Raw genomic sequence first — 15,187 nt, forward strand, 5'->3', positions numbered from 1 at the left:
ACACATATGTAATAATTTCACTATTTAATTAATTATTTCATGGTCCGGTGTTGTATGGAAGGCTGATTGTGCCATAATTAAATACATCATTAAATAATTTATTAAATGTGTCATTCATTTATTAATATTGGAATTAAATATATAGATGTCATTAAATCATTAAATAATTAATTGAATGTACCATTAATTAATCAGAATATGAATTAATTTGATGGAGAACACATACATAATTATTTCACTATTTAATTAAAAAATAAATAAACACACCATTAAATAATTTATTAAATAGTGAAATGATTATATGTTTTTACATAAAATTAATTCATGTTTTAATTCATTAATGACACATAGTAACACCAACCCATTATATTGGTATTGTTTGTTAAATAGATCTGTGATTTTGTTCAGCCTAATATACAGACACCAAGACCTTTAAAAACAAACAACTTTATTCATAATAATACATCATGAATGGTGAATCGGCATCAGGTGGTTGCGGTAAATATGTAACATATTGTAAATATGTTTTGTGTGTCATTTCCCACAAACCTCCGCAATATGTCAGCATCTTAATCAAATACAGAGTTATTGTGTTTATTGAAATCATTGTAAAATAATAAAGACAATACAATACAGAATAATATACTGAATAAGAGATGTTTAATGTACAGCAGGAACCTGGGATGTTATTTTTTTATTCAGATCAAACCATTAAAGCTTATATATATATATATATATATATATATATATATATATATATATAAAGCAGTGACTCACTGAATGAAGTGTCAGACGTCACTGATCATGTGACTCCGGCTCAACGAATCAAAACCTCCAGTTTTTGGGTTTTTTTTAACACATGTGCCGCTGCTCCATCTTCAAACGGACCATCACTACTTCCTGAAATCTGCCTCAGCTCTCCTTGGTACCTCCAGAAATGCAGTAGTGCTATTTTGGCACAAGTTTCACACCCTCGAATGTCTCGCAGCTGAACAAACTTTAAATTGAGGAGCAGAAGTTCCTCAGACTGATGTCGCCATCTATTGTTTTTTTTACATTTTACAGAAGGTTTTAAAGTATTTTCTTCAGTTTCAATTTATGTATGTTGCAAGAAATTCACTATTGAGATTTCTGATATCTTGAGTCCAAACAAGGCGGAGTAACATCACATTGTGCAGCTGTTCAAATGCATGTTATTGATTAGTATGATAGTGTATTAACAATGGATTATCTGATCTCTGTAGCCCGTGTTATGACAATAAAAGATTATCACAAAGTTCCGTGTGCTTTTGTCACACCCGGAGGCGTCGTCATGAGACTGCAAACGGCCGTGAACAAGCTGGAATGTTGTTGAACTGGACTTCCCCAAACTTTATACTTCCCACAAGTCCTGACAGCAGCAACATGAGCCAGCGGAGGCTGGGAGGGTTCTGAATCATCTGATGGAGGGGGGGGGCTAAAACCCACTGGAACAGAAACTGAAAGCAGGAGCACAGAGAGCTGTACGTCTCGGTACAGTTCAGGATATCTTTCTTGTTGGTAAAGAAACAAAGCTCAGGACGGAACATGTCTGCCAAAAGGTAACGTTCAATATTTATTCAACCTGGATTGAACTGACGGCACACACTCGCGCACACATACAAAGACTTTTCTCTCTCAAAACATCGTTTTACTTTTAGCTCTCAACTCATGTTTGGACCCCAGCAAATGTAAATGTTTGTTGTTTTTCTTTCATTTGTTTTCCGGTGTCTAAGTCATGTACTCAGTACTAGCCATGTACACAAATCTGCCATTAGACTAGTAATACTGGTCACCAGTTTTCTATTATACTTGAACTGTAATATATTAAATTAAAAGTATTATGAACAGATATAGTGCAGTATTGTTGCATATATAATGCAATACATAGTATAAATATACCAGCTACTGTTGATGTACAAGCAGACGCCTCCACCTTTCGTTTTACAGACGAGCTCTAATGTGTATAACCAGCAGGGGGCACTGGAGGAGGTGGGTGGAGTAGTGGTCATCGATTACTGATTAACTGATTACTGATTAGGGTTAACTCTATAATGGAGATGGAAGTTATTTTTAAATGCGCAAAACAAACATGCAGGAAACATTTGTTTTCAGCGGCTCTGAGTATCATTGACGAGTAAATGGCGCCCGACACCAGTGTGCAGATCCATTGTATCCGCAAAGTTTTTATCCCGGCTCCCAAGGTGGAAGGAATCTTTCATGGTCGCTATTCCCTCCTGCGGAGACTGACTGAGGCTATGGAACGCTCTTACTGCGCATATACCTCCCTCCCTCCCCTTCCTTCTGCTCATGCACTTGGAAACAAACATGGCCGACCCGCAGTGGTTTGACTCGGTCAGTTTTCTAGTTTTATCATCCATATCAGTAGTTTTATAGTTGAGACTCACCCCTGATAGCATCTGATGCGTCATCAGTCCTTACAGATGTTGGCTTCTCTCCATTCTCTTCACGTTTATAACGTTTTATTCTCTGCATACATGTCTGAGTGGTTTCATCACAAAATCAAGCAACAGTGCCCTCCAGTGGCCAGGCATACCAGCTACATCATTATCAGTGTGTCTGCTGTTGCAGTGTAAACACACTCCTTTTTTTTTTTTAAACAGATTAGGTGTCCTGTAAATGACGCCTAAGTTTCCATTGGAGAAGCTGTATTATGTGTCTCCTCTGCACTGAGACATTTGTTTAGAAATCTAAAACTTGTTTCCTGTTACAGAGAAGAACTGCAGGCAGCGCTGTTGGGTTACACCAAAGACACCCTCACCTTCATCCACACGGTGAGGACGTTCTGCGAGACGTCCACTAAATGGGTGCTGCAGAGGGAGACTGAGGTGTACATGCTGAGGGACATCAAAAACAGAGCTGAGAACCTGGAGATGACCATCGGCCAGGTCTTCCAGTCTAAAGAGAAAGGAAAGGCCTTCCAGGAGTACATGAAGAAAGCCGTCGGTCCGTCTGTGGCCGGCCAGCGAGCAGAGCTGCAGAAAGAGCTGACGGAGCTGCTGAAGGACACCCTGCAGGGTCTGGAGAAGATCAGCTCCTTCCTGGAGGCCGTGGAGAAACTGGCTGCCACCTCGCTGCACGTCTTCACGGAGGATCAGATGCTTCGTCTGCCCAAAGACGTGGGACTGGATTACCTTCAGGTCGTGGTCTCAGCTGCGAAAGAAATCTGCCCTCTGGTGCTGGAGTTTAAGATGGACGCAGATCCATTTTTCCTCCCGAAACTGCAGAACGTGGAGGTCCTGGCGTACCAGCTGGACAAATACATAGAGACCATCGGCAACATCTGTGCCAAGTTTGAGAAAAGGTAATCGATCACGTAGACGGCACAAAAAGTCCTGATCCTAACCTGCACAACAAAGGAAATGAGGATGGAAGCGAGACTTTAACGTCTGCTGCCTGAGTGCTTCGTATGTGAACAAATTTGCTTTTTGTAAAACATCTGGCGCCGTCAGATGGTGTTTAATTAATCTTTGATGTGAGTTACCAGGTTAGTAAAGATTACCATGAGGACCATGTGTTTGCATCATCACCAGTAGAACAAAAGTAACAGAATCGGCACATCTTCATGAAGGTTAAACAGTTCTGTGCATTGTATGAATAACTAATGCCCAGTATTTCCTTAATCTATGATTTAGAGGGTCGGTTTTATTGTGCAGGCTGGAGGAAGCTGATGGCTCCTTGATTTGCAGGAGCCTTTTTTGATTTTGCTTTTGTTGGGGGCATTCCAAGGTGTCTGCCCCTGGGAGGCCTGACCAATCCCCTCCCGTGACTGGCTTCATGACATCACAGTGGGGGCAGTCGGTGTGAGCCCTGAGGGGGGAGCACTGGGACCCTGCCAGAGGTGCATGAAAGATTTTATGTTCTTCACAGCTTCTTCAGTGACTTTGGCCTGGAAGCGGTTGGAGAGACGGTGGTCGACCTCGATGAAGATTTACCCGAGGAAGACGTCCAGAGGATGCTCGATCACACTAACCAGCTGGTGGAGATCAGGTAACTTCTATCTTTTATGTCTTTACCATTCAACGTATCATTTGGAAACGCTTGAGTAAATTCCAAAACGTCGTCATAAAAAGTCTGCTCGGTGTTTCATTGTTTCCTCTTTTCTCCTCAGAAATGATCCACACTTCCGGACGGCGTTCTTGTTTCAGCAGGAGTCGGGTCAACGCTATGTCACCGAGTTTCAGGAGCGACAGCCCAGGATGCTGACGTTCCTGAAGGATCTGGAGGAAACCGCCGTTCAGCTGGACAGGATGAAAAAGGGAGCGAGCATTTCCAACGTGGCGGGTAGTTCTGTGGGAGCGGTCGGAGGCATTCTGTCCATCGTTGGCTTGGTTTTGATTCCCTTCACAGCAGGAGTGTCTCTGCCTCTGACTCTGGCCGGGGTTGGACTGGGAATCACCAGTGGCGTCAACAGCATGGTCACCACTGCCTCGGAGATCGGCGTGAACGCCACGCAACAGAAGAAGGCCAGTACCTCCTTCCAGAGCTTCATGGAGAACGTGCAGAGCCTCCAGAAATGTGTGGATGAGGCCAAATATCAGACGGTCTCCAAACTGAAAACCAGCAAGGTAGAAGTGACGGCGGGAGTTGCTCAGCTGGCCTGTAAGGTCGGAGCTGTTGGGAAAGCCATTGATTCGATGGTTGACGGTGTCTCTGCTCTGAAGCTTCTAAAGGCTGAGGAGGTTGCTGCAAATGCTGCTAAAGTGGTGGCTGAGGAAGGGGCAGCTCTTCGTAACATTCCCAGAGTGGCCTCAGAAATCCCTGACATCAGCCAAGCAGCAGCCAAAGGTGCTGCTGCCCTCAGCAAATCGGCCCGAGTCGGTTTCATCGCCCTCAACGCTCTCTTCCTGGGGATGGACATCTTCATGATCAGCAAAGAGAGCATAAGTTTGGCCAACGGCAGCGAGTCTCAAGTGTCACAGTTCATCCGGGCCAGAGCGGCGCTGTGGAGCTCAGCAATGGACTCGTGGCAGAAGATGTTCGACGCTCTGACCGAAGTTCTGCCAACACTGGAGAAGAAGGAGGCCATCCTGGAGACGCCATTTTACCCCGAGGAGGAAGAGCTGAAGAAGCAGGAAGAAGAGCTGCCTGATGAAGTAGAGGAAGAACCAAATGCAATGGAGCAGGAACCGGTGGGTCCAGGGTTGGACGCTGATTGAGACGTGCTTCAGAGGGCACATACATTCTAGTTTATGTATTTTACTTCAGCCTATTCATTTGCGATGATTTACAAATTTATGATGCACTGAAAACAAGGTCAGAGTTTTCAGATTTCTGGACAAGAGTGAGGAAAGCTTGTTTGTTTTTGAAACTTGACGGTGTTAGACCGGACCTTTCATAAGAAAAGTGACTGTAATGACAAGATGAACGGATTTTTAATCATTTTCAATGGAAAACTATAATTTTGTACTGACAGGAAACTGTTGACTGGATAGATTTTTGATATACTTGTTTAACAACCTGCTTCTGAATGACTGATTTGAAATGAATAGCAGTGATTTGTGGAAGAGGAAACCTGTGCTTTTATTTTCTAGTCAGGAAGTGAGTGAAGCAGATTTTAATGGACATACAGGATCAAGCAGAGGGTTAATTTTGTAGAAATTAAGAGGAAAAACTCATTTACACAAGTAAATTTGGGATCTTGATCTGAAACTGAAATGTTGATTTGAAATACTGGAACTAAAAGAAAAATGAGGAGCACGTGAAATTATAATAAATGCACTTATCAGATCATTTTTGTGGCTCATGTTCTACTTTCTACAATACTTTTATTGATTTGCAAATGCTTCCATTATCTGTTTAATGCTGTTCAATAAATGTTTAAAGACCTTCAAGTGTCTTTGGTGGTCATTGATTTTCTATTTTTCAATCTGATCAGAAGCCTGGTTTGTTTTTGAAATGTAAAGGAAACTCTGGCCTCTAATTGCATTATACATAATTGAAGGTGAAACAAACAGGGTTCATATATTTTTAATGACGATTTTCTAATCAAAAGTACCAAAATGTTATAGTGATGCATTACTTTAGATCATGTCATTCCCATAACTGTTCATCCAATGATGTACTACAAATATGTAAAGTGAAGATGTATTTAAAGGAAGTATAACCTGGTATTCTAACGTATCCAGTCTCCCTTAAATGTCCTAAAATCAATTCTTAAAATTTATATGGAAAATGGAATCAAACACTTTTTACATACCGCAACTTCCTCTCGAGAGAACATATGAGATTTTGACTGGTACGGATGTCAGGCGCGCTTTGATTGGCCGCAGGAACTGTTAATCATGGATAGCTTAGCGATAGCATAGCAGTCCTTTTTTCATACGAAAAAAGAATAAAAAAAAAAAACGAAAAACGATGGAGCGTCTACAAACATCCACGCCGCTGAGCAAAACACCCCCGAGAGTTGAAATAAAATACCGGCTCATATTTAAATCACATGGTTCAAAATTGATATGATTCCCATAGCAGCTAACTGCTAGCGGCTACATTTTACAGAGGTGGTTTATGATATTAGCTTCTGGTGTTCACAACAAAAACCTCCCATTTTGGGGGTGCGCCCCCTGGTGGGAGGTGCTGGTTTGATCAAAGAGCCCGAATGGAAAAAGTCTGCTTCTTTCAAATTCCAAGTTTCAACTGCGGTCCAACACCAATATTCATGTTTTAACAAGGAAACACAGGATTTCCAGGTGACAACTCCTTAAAGAACACGATTCCCAACGTCTTCATGGAGCCTCCTCACAATCCATAAAGGTTGGAAACTCCAACATGGCAGACGCTGAACATGCTTACAGAGAAACTAAAGCATTCAACAGTTACATTAGATTGTACAAACGGTCATTCTGTTTTGTTTGTTTCTGAAGTACCAAAAGTAGATTTGCTCAACTTGAAGGGTCTTTATCGCAGCATAGATTACCGTGGGTCAGAGCAGTGTTTACTATCGTCGACGCGTACGAGGCAAAGTCCAGAGTCCACCGGACTCCTCTATGGCTTTCCCTTTGACCCAGTCATTTGGTTTCTGCCTTTTGTTGTTGAGAAGCAACATGGAGAAGGTCACCGACTACCTCTACCGCTACAAGAACTACAACTTTGCTGTCGGTCTGACGACCGCGGAGCACCTGGATTCTCTGCAAAGCTTCGAAGTTCGAGACAGCGACGTCTTCCTCGTCACCTACCCAAAGTCAGGTTTGTTGAGGAAAGCAACACCTTTATTACCTTGGTCTTTTGCTTGGAGCTCTCTGGACTGATCAGCTGTTCCCACCGGCACCAGGAACCATCTGGACCCAGCAGATTATCATCTCCATCTGTGAGCTGGCTGGAGGCCTGAACGAATATCCAAACAACTTGGAGCAGATGCCCTGGCTGGAGTACATGGAGGGTCGGGACGATTACTCCAAGAGGCCGTCGCCTAGACTCTTCGCCTCCCACCTCACTCCGGCTCTCATGCCTCCGGGACTGAAGAAGAAGGAGGCCAAGGTCCATTTCTTCATTAAATTCAGGATCATAGAGAAATGTTGCTTTTAATGAATGTATGGCAGATCTTGGGTGAGTCAAGTACTGATGAGATCAGCAACTGTATTGTTTTTTTGTTTTTTTTCAACTGAACTTACTTTACCAGGTACTTTTAAACAGAATAGTGGGAAATACTGTTATCCTGGTATAATTACCATGCATTGAGTTGAACTTGTATTTTCTCCTCAGATCATCTACGTGATGCGGAATCCAAAAGACAACATTGTCTCCTATTATCACTTCAGCAGTGAATGTTCAGACCTGGAGACTCCAACCAGCGTCCAGCATTTTGTCCAGCAGTACCTGAAGGGGAACGGTGAGAAACCTCCAGACCAGGACTTTGAAGGGCCAAGACCAGGACCAGGACCAGGACTTTGAGGGGCCGAGTCTAAGTCAAGACAAAGACCTTCAGGGGCTGAAACTGAATCAAGACCAAAACTAACACTAAGACCTAGACTAAGTCAAGACCAAGCCTTTGAGGGACTGGGACCGAGTCAAGACAAAGACCAGAGCATCTCAAGACCGAGACAAAGTCTTTCATTTTGTTCCCAATACGACAGCAGTCCAAAACAAAACCAGATCAAATTGTTTTGCTTTGCGATAGTCTTTATACATAATTTGGTCTGAACTTGGTTTTTACTGATCTCAAGTTGATGGTTCTAAAACGGAGGCCAGTTTTGGCTTTTCAGAACCTTCTAGATTGATCCCGGACATTCATTCAGACCATGCCCCTGAAGTATTGTTCATTCAGTTTGACTTCCTGTCGTCATTCATTCGGACTTCCTGATGTTTGGTTTTGGACCGTGTGTTTGAGTACTTCCTGTTCTGCTGGCTTCTGCTCAACGTTCCCTGTTTTTGTGTGAAAATGGATACGATGGTCTCGTCAAAGCTTTGACCTGGCAGTTTATCACCTGTTTCCCAGTTGGAGGATCGTCCTGGTTTGACCACATCAGGGATTGGCATTCCAACAGAGACCAGTACAACATCCTCTTCCTCACCTACGAGGACATGATCCTGGTGAGTCTTTCATCTGTTCTTCTCACTTTCAATCACAATAAATTAGAATTTTCCACACAGCTCACGTTGGGTTGGTGAAACATTAGAGCGTTCTGGACAGTACTTTATAGAATCTGAGGCGGCGCCACAGACCAGTGATATTATTTTGTTGGATGTCAAGCAAAATGGAGCCCATAAAGTGAAATATGTCAGTGCGTATCGAGATGTTTTTAACGTTTTCTTTTCTTTTAGGACCTGAAAGGAGCAGTGCAAAAGATCTGCAGCTTCTTGGGGAAGAACCTGAGCGACGCCGCCATCGAGCAAGTCGTAGAGAAGTCTACGTTTACGAACATGAAGAAAGACCCGAAGGCAAACTACGAGTTTGTACCACAAGACAAGATTCGAGCGAACTTCATGCGCAGAGGTAACGTGACGTCAGGCTTTCATGGCCGATCCTGAAGAGAAACTTCTCGTGTTGTGGTGGATGTGGCCAATGACTGGGTCTGGCTTTCTCTTCACGTCAGGCCGGATCGGTGACTGGAAGAACGTTCTCACTGCCGAACAGAGCCGGGAAGTGGACCGGCTCCTTCAGGAGAAACTTGGCGACTTGTCACTGAAGTTCATCTGGGAGTAAACAGAGTCGCCGCGGCGGCTTCGGAGGAGAACGACGACGTCGGACTGCAGTCGTGTCTCTGTGGTGTCGAGTCACTCTGGCACCGGTCAGGTTGTCTGAGATTTGACTCGTCATTTTTATTCTGTAGCTGCAGTGGTCAACATTGGATTTAGGCCCAAGAACGCAAAACAGCACTTTGGGCGTCTGATTACACGACAACGGTGCTTGGAGCTACTGACAATGCAAACGCATTCCAACTCTGTCTCCATGGAAACGCAACTTTTCTGCTCCTGGTCACCCTGGCTGTAGTAACTAGTAGTCCTGCACATGCTCAGTAGAGCCAATCAGAACAAAGTTTCCTCCGTGGTGTCATGACTCCCAAATCTACAAATGCATAAACCTAAGAGCATAAATTCACTCTGCAGTTATCAGTTTGCATTTTGTTTCATGTGTCATATCAGAGTTCTCGCCACAAACATAAGTAAAAATGTTAAAATGGAATTGACCCCATTTAAAAAAATCCAGCCCACATCATAGATCACTATTCAAATTAATACGTTTAAAATTGTTTTAATGTTTTATTCAGTATGAGCCAATCTTTTTGTGTGGCACTGTACACACTCATCAAATAAATCAATAAATATCAACTCAATTCAGATGAAAAGGAAGGACCTGTGTGCGCAGCATCGCCCCCAACAGTGTGGCAGCGGTACTGACTCCCTCACGTTCTGCTCAGTCATTCTCTTTTATTGAATCAGAGTGAATGTTTAACAGACACTTAAAACAGGGCTTGTAATAAAAGAACTTTACATTGGTGACAATAAAACTCAACGTAAATCCAGATTTTATGGGATCGTGCAAACGAAGGTCACAAGGTTCCTGTTTCAGCACAAGTCAGGTAATATTGATCATGTGATCATGGTGACTCTAAGTGGATTTGGATCACAGCACCAGCCAGTTTACAAAGAACAACACTGTGAAAAGTCACTGAAATTGTCTCCACAGACCGGGATGGTGGGAATTCTCCTTTTGTTTGAGAAATAAAACATTCTAGTTGATCGTGTGTCCTTCATTCTGCAGATAGCTGCTGTTTGCATTGTTCCACCTCCTGACCTCTGATAGGCCTGTGGACGAGAAGAGGGCTGCAAATAATTAACCAAAAAATAAACATTTACGCCGCGTCAGTCACACCACTGAGAGTTTGACTGCACGCATCAGTGATGCTGCAGAATCCGTATCTGGAAAAGATGGGATCTTTTCCTATTTCCTGTATTTGTGCTGGACCTGAAAAATAACTTGACTTAACCCAAAAGGGTAAAAAAAAAAAAAAAAAAAGTGGCCGAACTCAGTAAAGTGTTAAGAATTTATTGTCCTTGTATTAGTTTAATTCTAATACCACGCTTACATGACAATATTTCAAGTTAAAACGCATTGCTTTAGAAAAGTTTCGCTTTTACATGTTTTGAAAGCAATGGCCATTTACATTAAATTGATGTGGTCCACTAGATGGTGCTGTTTGTTTTAGTACTGAGAACACACACACACACACACACACACACACACACACACACACACACACACACACACACACACACACACACACACACACACACACACACACACACACACACAGCAGAGAACAATGAGCTCTAAACATTAACACTGGTAGAACAAAAACATTCTAGTGGAAAGACCACCAAAAGTTGTATTGTTATTACGGTGACTTTCAAAATAAAACTAAAAAAGTCCCAGAAGAAGATCGACTGGGAGTCTGTTGCGTCGTCTCTGTTTCCACAGAGACGGAGCATTTTCACAAAGTTCCATCTCCATGGAAACTGAGTCGAAGTTGTGTTTTTCCCTGTTCCCACGGAGACGGAGCGTTTTTTTCCAAAAGTTACACAGTGGGAGCCGTTTTCAAAAAGTTGTGTTTCTCCGTGGCTCCGAGCGCAAGTTTTGTGTTTTCACTCGTCACGTTGTCGAGCGTAAACGAGGCTTCAGGTAAAAAATGGAACTGGCAAAGTGTGAGATGTTTAGAACTAGAACTCTGACGAATTTGGAACAAAATAAACTCAGATAAAAAATTTAAAATCAACTTTTCAGGTGAGACGATTTTGGTAAATATTAGGGGAATGTTTGAGGCCATTGGACGTACGGATGCTATGGGTGCTGCAGCGCCCCCCATAGGATGATCAAGGAGCTGCACATGTATAAAAATCAATGTGTGAACTGCTGCAGATTAAAAACACAATAATAAAACATGTTTTCATGATTTTAATCCACCTTTTTACAACAAATCTCCTCGAGGTGAATCTCAGGACCCCTCCGGCCCCGCCTTTGTTTTGTTCCTATGATGCATTAACTTCTGCTCAAAAATCAAAGTTCAGAGTCCAACTGAGAGCTCTTAGCGTTGAGTTAATCTGAGAGATTAAGAGGGAACATGGAGCAGCTCACGGAACATATTGTCCGATATAAAAACTTTAACTTCCCCGCTGGTCTGACCACCGCAGAATACATCGACTCGCTCCAGAGTTTTGAAATCAGAGACAGTGACATCTTCCTCGTCACCTACTTAAAGTCAGGTTGGTGAGAAACTCTAATATCAGTGTTTTATTGGTAATGTTGTGCTCATTACAGAACTTTTCCGTCCTGGACAGGAACCATTTGGACTCAGCAGATCATCATCTCTATCTGTGAGCTGGCCGGAGGCCTGAATGAATATCCAAACAACTACGAGCAGATGCCCTGGCTGGAGTTCTGCGAGGGTCGAGATTACTCCAAGAGGCCGTCGCCTCGACTCTTCTCCTCTCACCTCACTCCGGCTCTCATGCCTCCGGGACTGAAGGAGAAGAAGGCAAAGGTCACATTCAGTCAAACAAAAAGCCATAAACTATAACCACGCTGCTGCACTTTGCATGAAACACACTTTCAAATTTTTCCAAACATTTCAATCCTACTTTGCCGGTGAAAGTCACTTTTATCAATTATAACTTTAGAAGTTTCCTAAAAGGAGAATATTGATGAAAGATGACTCCATTAAGTAGATCCTGTGTCGTTAAAAAGGGTTGAAATAATAAATCTGATTCATGAGACACACTGAGTTTATGAATCCTCGTAATGATGCTCAAGTCATTTTGCATGATTCTTGATATTTTTCAGGTTAAAAGCATCAACTAACTATTTATATATCAGAATAAAGGTATAAAAAAACATTTCTAAAGGTTCCTGTCTGATTTTAACTCTGATATCTGGTGGCGATTCTTCTTGTTTCAAAACAGAAAATCAATTGTCACAGAGAAGAGGCCATCTTGGTTCAAACTGAAAATGTTTATTTTTACTTTCCGTGATTTCAGATCATCTACGTGATGCGGAATCCGAAAGACAACATCGTCTCGTATTTTCACTTCAGCAGTGAATGCACCGTGATGGACACTCCCGAGAGCTTCCAGCAGTTTCTGGACCAGTACCTGACGGGAAACGGTGAGAAACCTCAACCGCACTGTCGGCATGGCGACGATTAAAGGGGTCAAATTATCCATATTTTCAAAAACTTTCACATGGTCTGGTTGGTCCAGAAAACTTTGTATTGAAAGTTTGTAGCTTCTCTTTGATTTTCCCCCATTTGAATATTGGATCATAGGAGCTGCATTCAGAATCTGCTGTGTCTGTGTGAGCTGGACTGGCTCCGCCCACACATGTCCATCTCGGGAAGAGGAGGAAGTCCTTCCTCTCGTGGTGACATGTGCCAGAGCAGAGCTGCCTAATTGTGGGAGGAGTCAAAGGGAGGGCCTACCTTGATTGGGATTGGTTAAACCCCCAATGACACTATATAGGGTTTGATTTCTGATTGGCTGGTTGGAGCAACACACTTTTTAAAAACTGAAACAAGCCAGGGAGAGAGAGGACAGACTGTCTTCACTTCTGGGACGTCAGTCCAGGTATGCAGACGATTAGTACTGATGGAGAACCTTTAGGAAGGGAATTTTTAACATGACCCTTTTAACTGAACAGGAAAAGATGGGAGGAATATTAACTTGGAATGGAAACTTTCTTGGTGCACAACAGGGTCCAGAGCGTCGTTTGAACACCGGCGCCTCTTGTGCTTGTGGTTCTTTTGTTCTCATTGGGGGTAAATATATGAATCTCTTCAGTTCAAATAAAGAAGGTAAAGTATGGATTCTATCTCTCTGTTTGACAGTCGGGGGATCGTCCTGGTTTGACCACGTCAGAGCCTGGCACCTAAACAGAGACCAGTACAACATCCTCATGCTGACCTACGAGGAGATGATCCTGGTGAGAGATTGCTTCCTTCCTAGATTCTTCATTTCACCACGTTTCTTCCAGAGGATGAGATGTTTTCCTCTGCAGGACCTGAAAGGAGCCGTGCAAAAGATCTGCAGCTTCTTGGGGAGAAACCTGAGCGACGCCGCCGTCGAGCAAGTCGTAGAGAACTCTACGTTTAAGAACATGAAGAAAGACCCCAAAGCAAACTATGAGTTTCTACCACAAGACCAGATTCGAGCGAACTTCATGCGTAAAGGTAAAATCCAAAACTTGAATCAGAACCAGACTGCGGCCTCGTTCACACCACAACGTCTTCAAGTGAAAACACAAAACATTCCTAGTGTTGTTTTCTTTGGGTCTGTTTTTACATGACAGTGATGCTTGGAGCCACTAAAAGTGCAACTTTTTGAAAACTGTGGATTTAGTTTCATTAAAATCAAATCGAACAACAGCACCGACTGGTGGCCCGACATGAAAACTACATTGTTTTCAGTATTTGTTGTTTCAGATTGTTTCCATGTAAAAGCAAAACTTTCCTGTAAGATAAAGTCAAAAACGATGCGTTTCCACTCGTCAGGTAAACGAGGCCCGACGTCAGATTTCAGGACGTCGTATCTCACAGGCCTTTTGCTGAGTTTTCACTGAATTATCTTTCTGAGGAAAATCCTTTGGCCTTGATTTCAGGTCAGATCGGCGACTGGAGGAACTATTTCTCTGCTGAACAGAGTCGACGAGTGGATCAACTCCTTCAGGAGAAACTTGGAGATTTGTCTCTGAAGTTCATCTGGGAATAAACTGCAGCTTTATGATGTTTATCAGTTTTCTAGAAAAAAACTGTTCCTCAGATCTGCTGTAGCAGCTCTTGATCTGTTTGCAGGATCACACCAGACATGTCAAAGAGCTTAAATTCCCTTGATCAATACTAATGACTAGAACAATGTGTAATGTTTGTAGTAGTGACCATTTAAAAATGTAAAATATACTCAGCATGTTGTTATCAAATGTACCATAGAATAGAATAGAATAGTCATTGTATTGTACTTGTACAGATTCATGCAAGACGGAGCCCAATCAAGCATTGAGTGCATAGAAATGAACATACTTTTCAGAAGCCTGATATTTGTGCTTGAAACTTTCTCTTATTAATTGGTTTTATGTGATCTTCTAATTTTCTGAGACACTGAATTTCATTATGTGTAAGGCTTGATCATCAAGATTACAAGAAATAAAAGCTTGAATTATTTCCCTCTGTTTATTGAATCTATATAAAAAAACTGTTTCACTCTCTGAAATGACTGACAAAACAAATCTAGAAGTTTTTTAGGATATTCCAATTTTTTGAGGAGTACCTCTATATTGTCTGATGAATTAATATCGTATAATCCAGTGGCGGACCGTCAGGGCCTGCTAGGCTTCTCTGCAGGCGCAAAGACAAATATCAGAATCCCAGACTGATGTTGATCATATTTTGTCCATGAATACTTATAAAATAATTCCAAATGGTCTTTCCGCTTCCTCTCACAGCTTCTCTCCCGGCTGCGCTGCTTCCAGACTGAACTTCCATATTAAAGCTTTTAACCAATCACATTTCAGCCATCACCTGTTGCCGGAGGCCTTCACATTCAATCCCGCAGGCGTCTGCAGTGTAAAACAGACGTTGGTCACGCTGCTGCTTCAACCAATCAGATTTTGATAGTGGCGACTCGGGGCTTTCTCTAGAAGGCCGAGCGTGACCTCAGTGTATTC

At 42.5% G+C, this 15,187-nt stretch overlaps 2 protein-coding genes across 4 annotated transcripts; both read left to right on the plus strand.

Annotated features, from left to right (window-relative positions):
- Nucleotides 1–1,376: 1,376 nt before the first annotated feature.
- apol (apolipoprotein L) lies at nt 1,377–5,878 on the plus strand. 3 transcript variants are annotated; one of them, XM_080488504.1, is made up of 5 exons: nt 1,449–1,580; nt 2,753–3,343; nt 3,910–4,029; nt 4,151–4,607; nt 4,704–5,865. In XM_080488504.1, exons 1-5 carry the CDS (start codon nt 1,567–1,569, stop codon nt 5,196–5,198), a joined length of 1,677 nt encoding a protein of 558 aa, XP_080344630.1. In that variant the 5' UTR covers nt 1,449–1,566; the 3' UTR covers nt 5,199–5,865. The 3 variants fall into 3 exon arrangements, with proteins under 3 accessions (XP_080344629.1, XP_080344630.1, XP_080344631.1); XM_080488505.1 differs by adding an exon at nt 2,134–2,373 and having other exon boundaries at nt 1,474–1,580; nt 4,151–5,871; XM_080488503.1 differs by having other exon boundaries at nt 1,377–1,580; nt 4,151–5,878.
- A 1,204-nt stretch (nt 5,879–7,082) lies between these two features.
- On the plus strand, nt 7,083–14,687 carry LOC308124274 (uncharacterized protein; the record flags this gene model as incomplete). Its single annotated transcript, XM_080487197.1, has 12 exons — nt 7,083–7,224; nt 7,310–7,515; nt 7,741–7,867; nt 8,474–8,568; nt 8,800–8,971; nt 9,072–9,177; nt 11,585–11,739; nt 11,815–12,017; nt 12,511–12,637; nt 13,356–13,450; nt 13,526–13,697; nt 14,126–14,687. The coding sequence occupies 12 exons, from the start codon at nt 7,083–7,085 to the stop codon at nt 14,233–14,235; spliced, it is 1,710 nt and encodes a 569-aa protein (XP_080343323.1). The 3' UTR covers nt 14,236–14,687.
- Nucleotides 14,688–15,187: the final 500 nt, after the last annotated feature.

This window comes from Lipophrys pholis (assembly GCF_963383615.2).
Source record: "Lipophrys pholis genome assembly, chromosome: 19".
NCBI lineage: Eukaryota > Metazoa > Chordata > Actinopteri > Blenniiformes > Blenniidae > Lipophrys > Lipophrys pholis.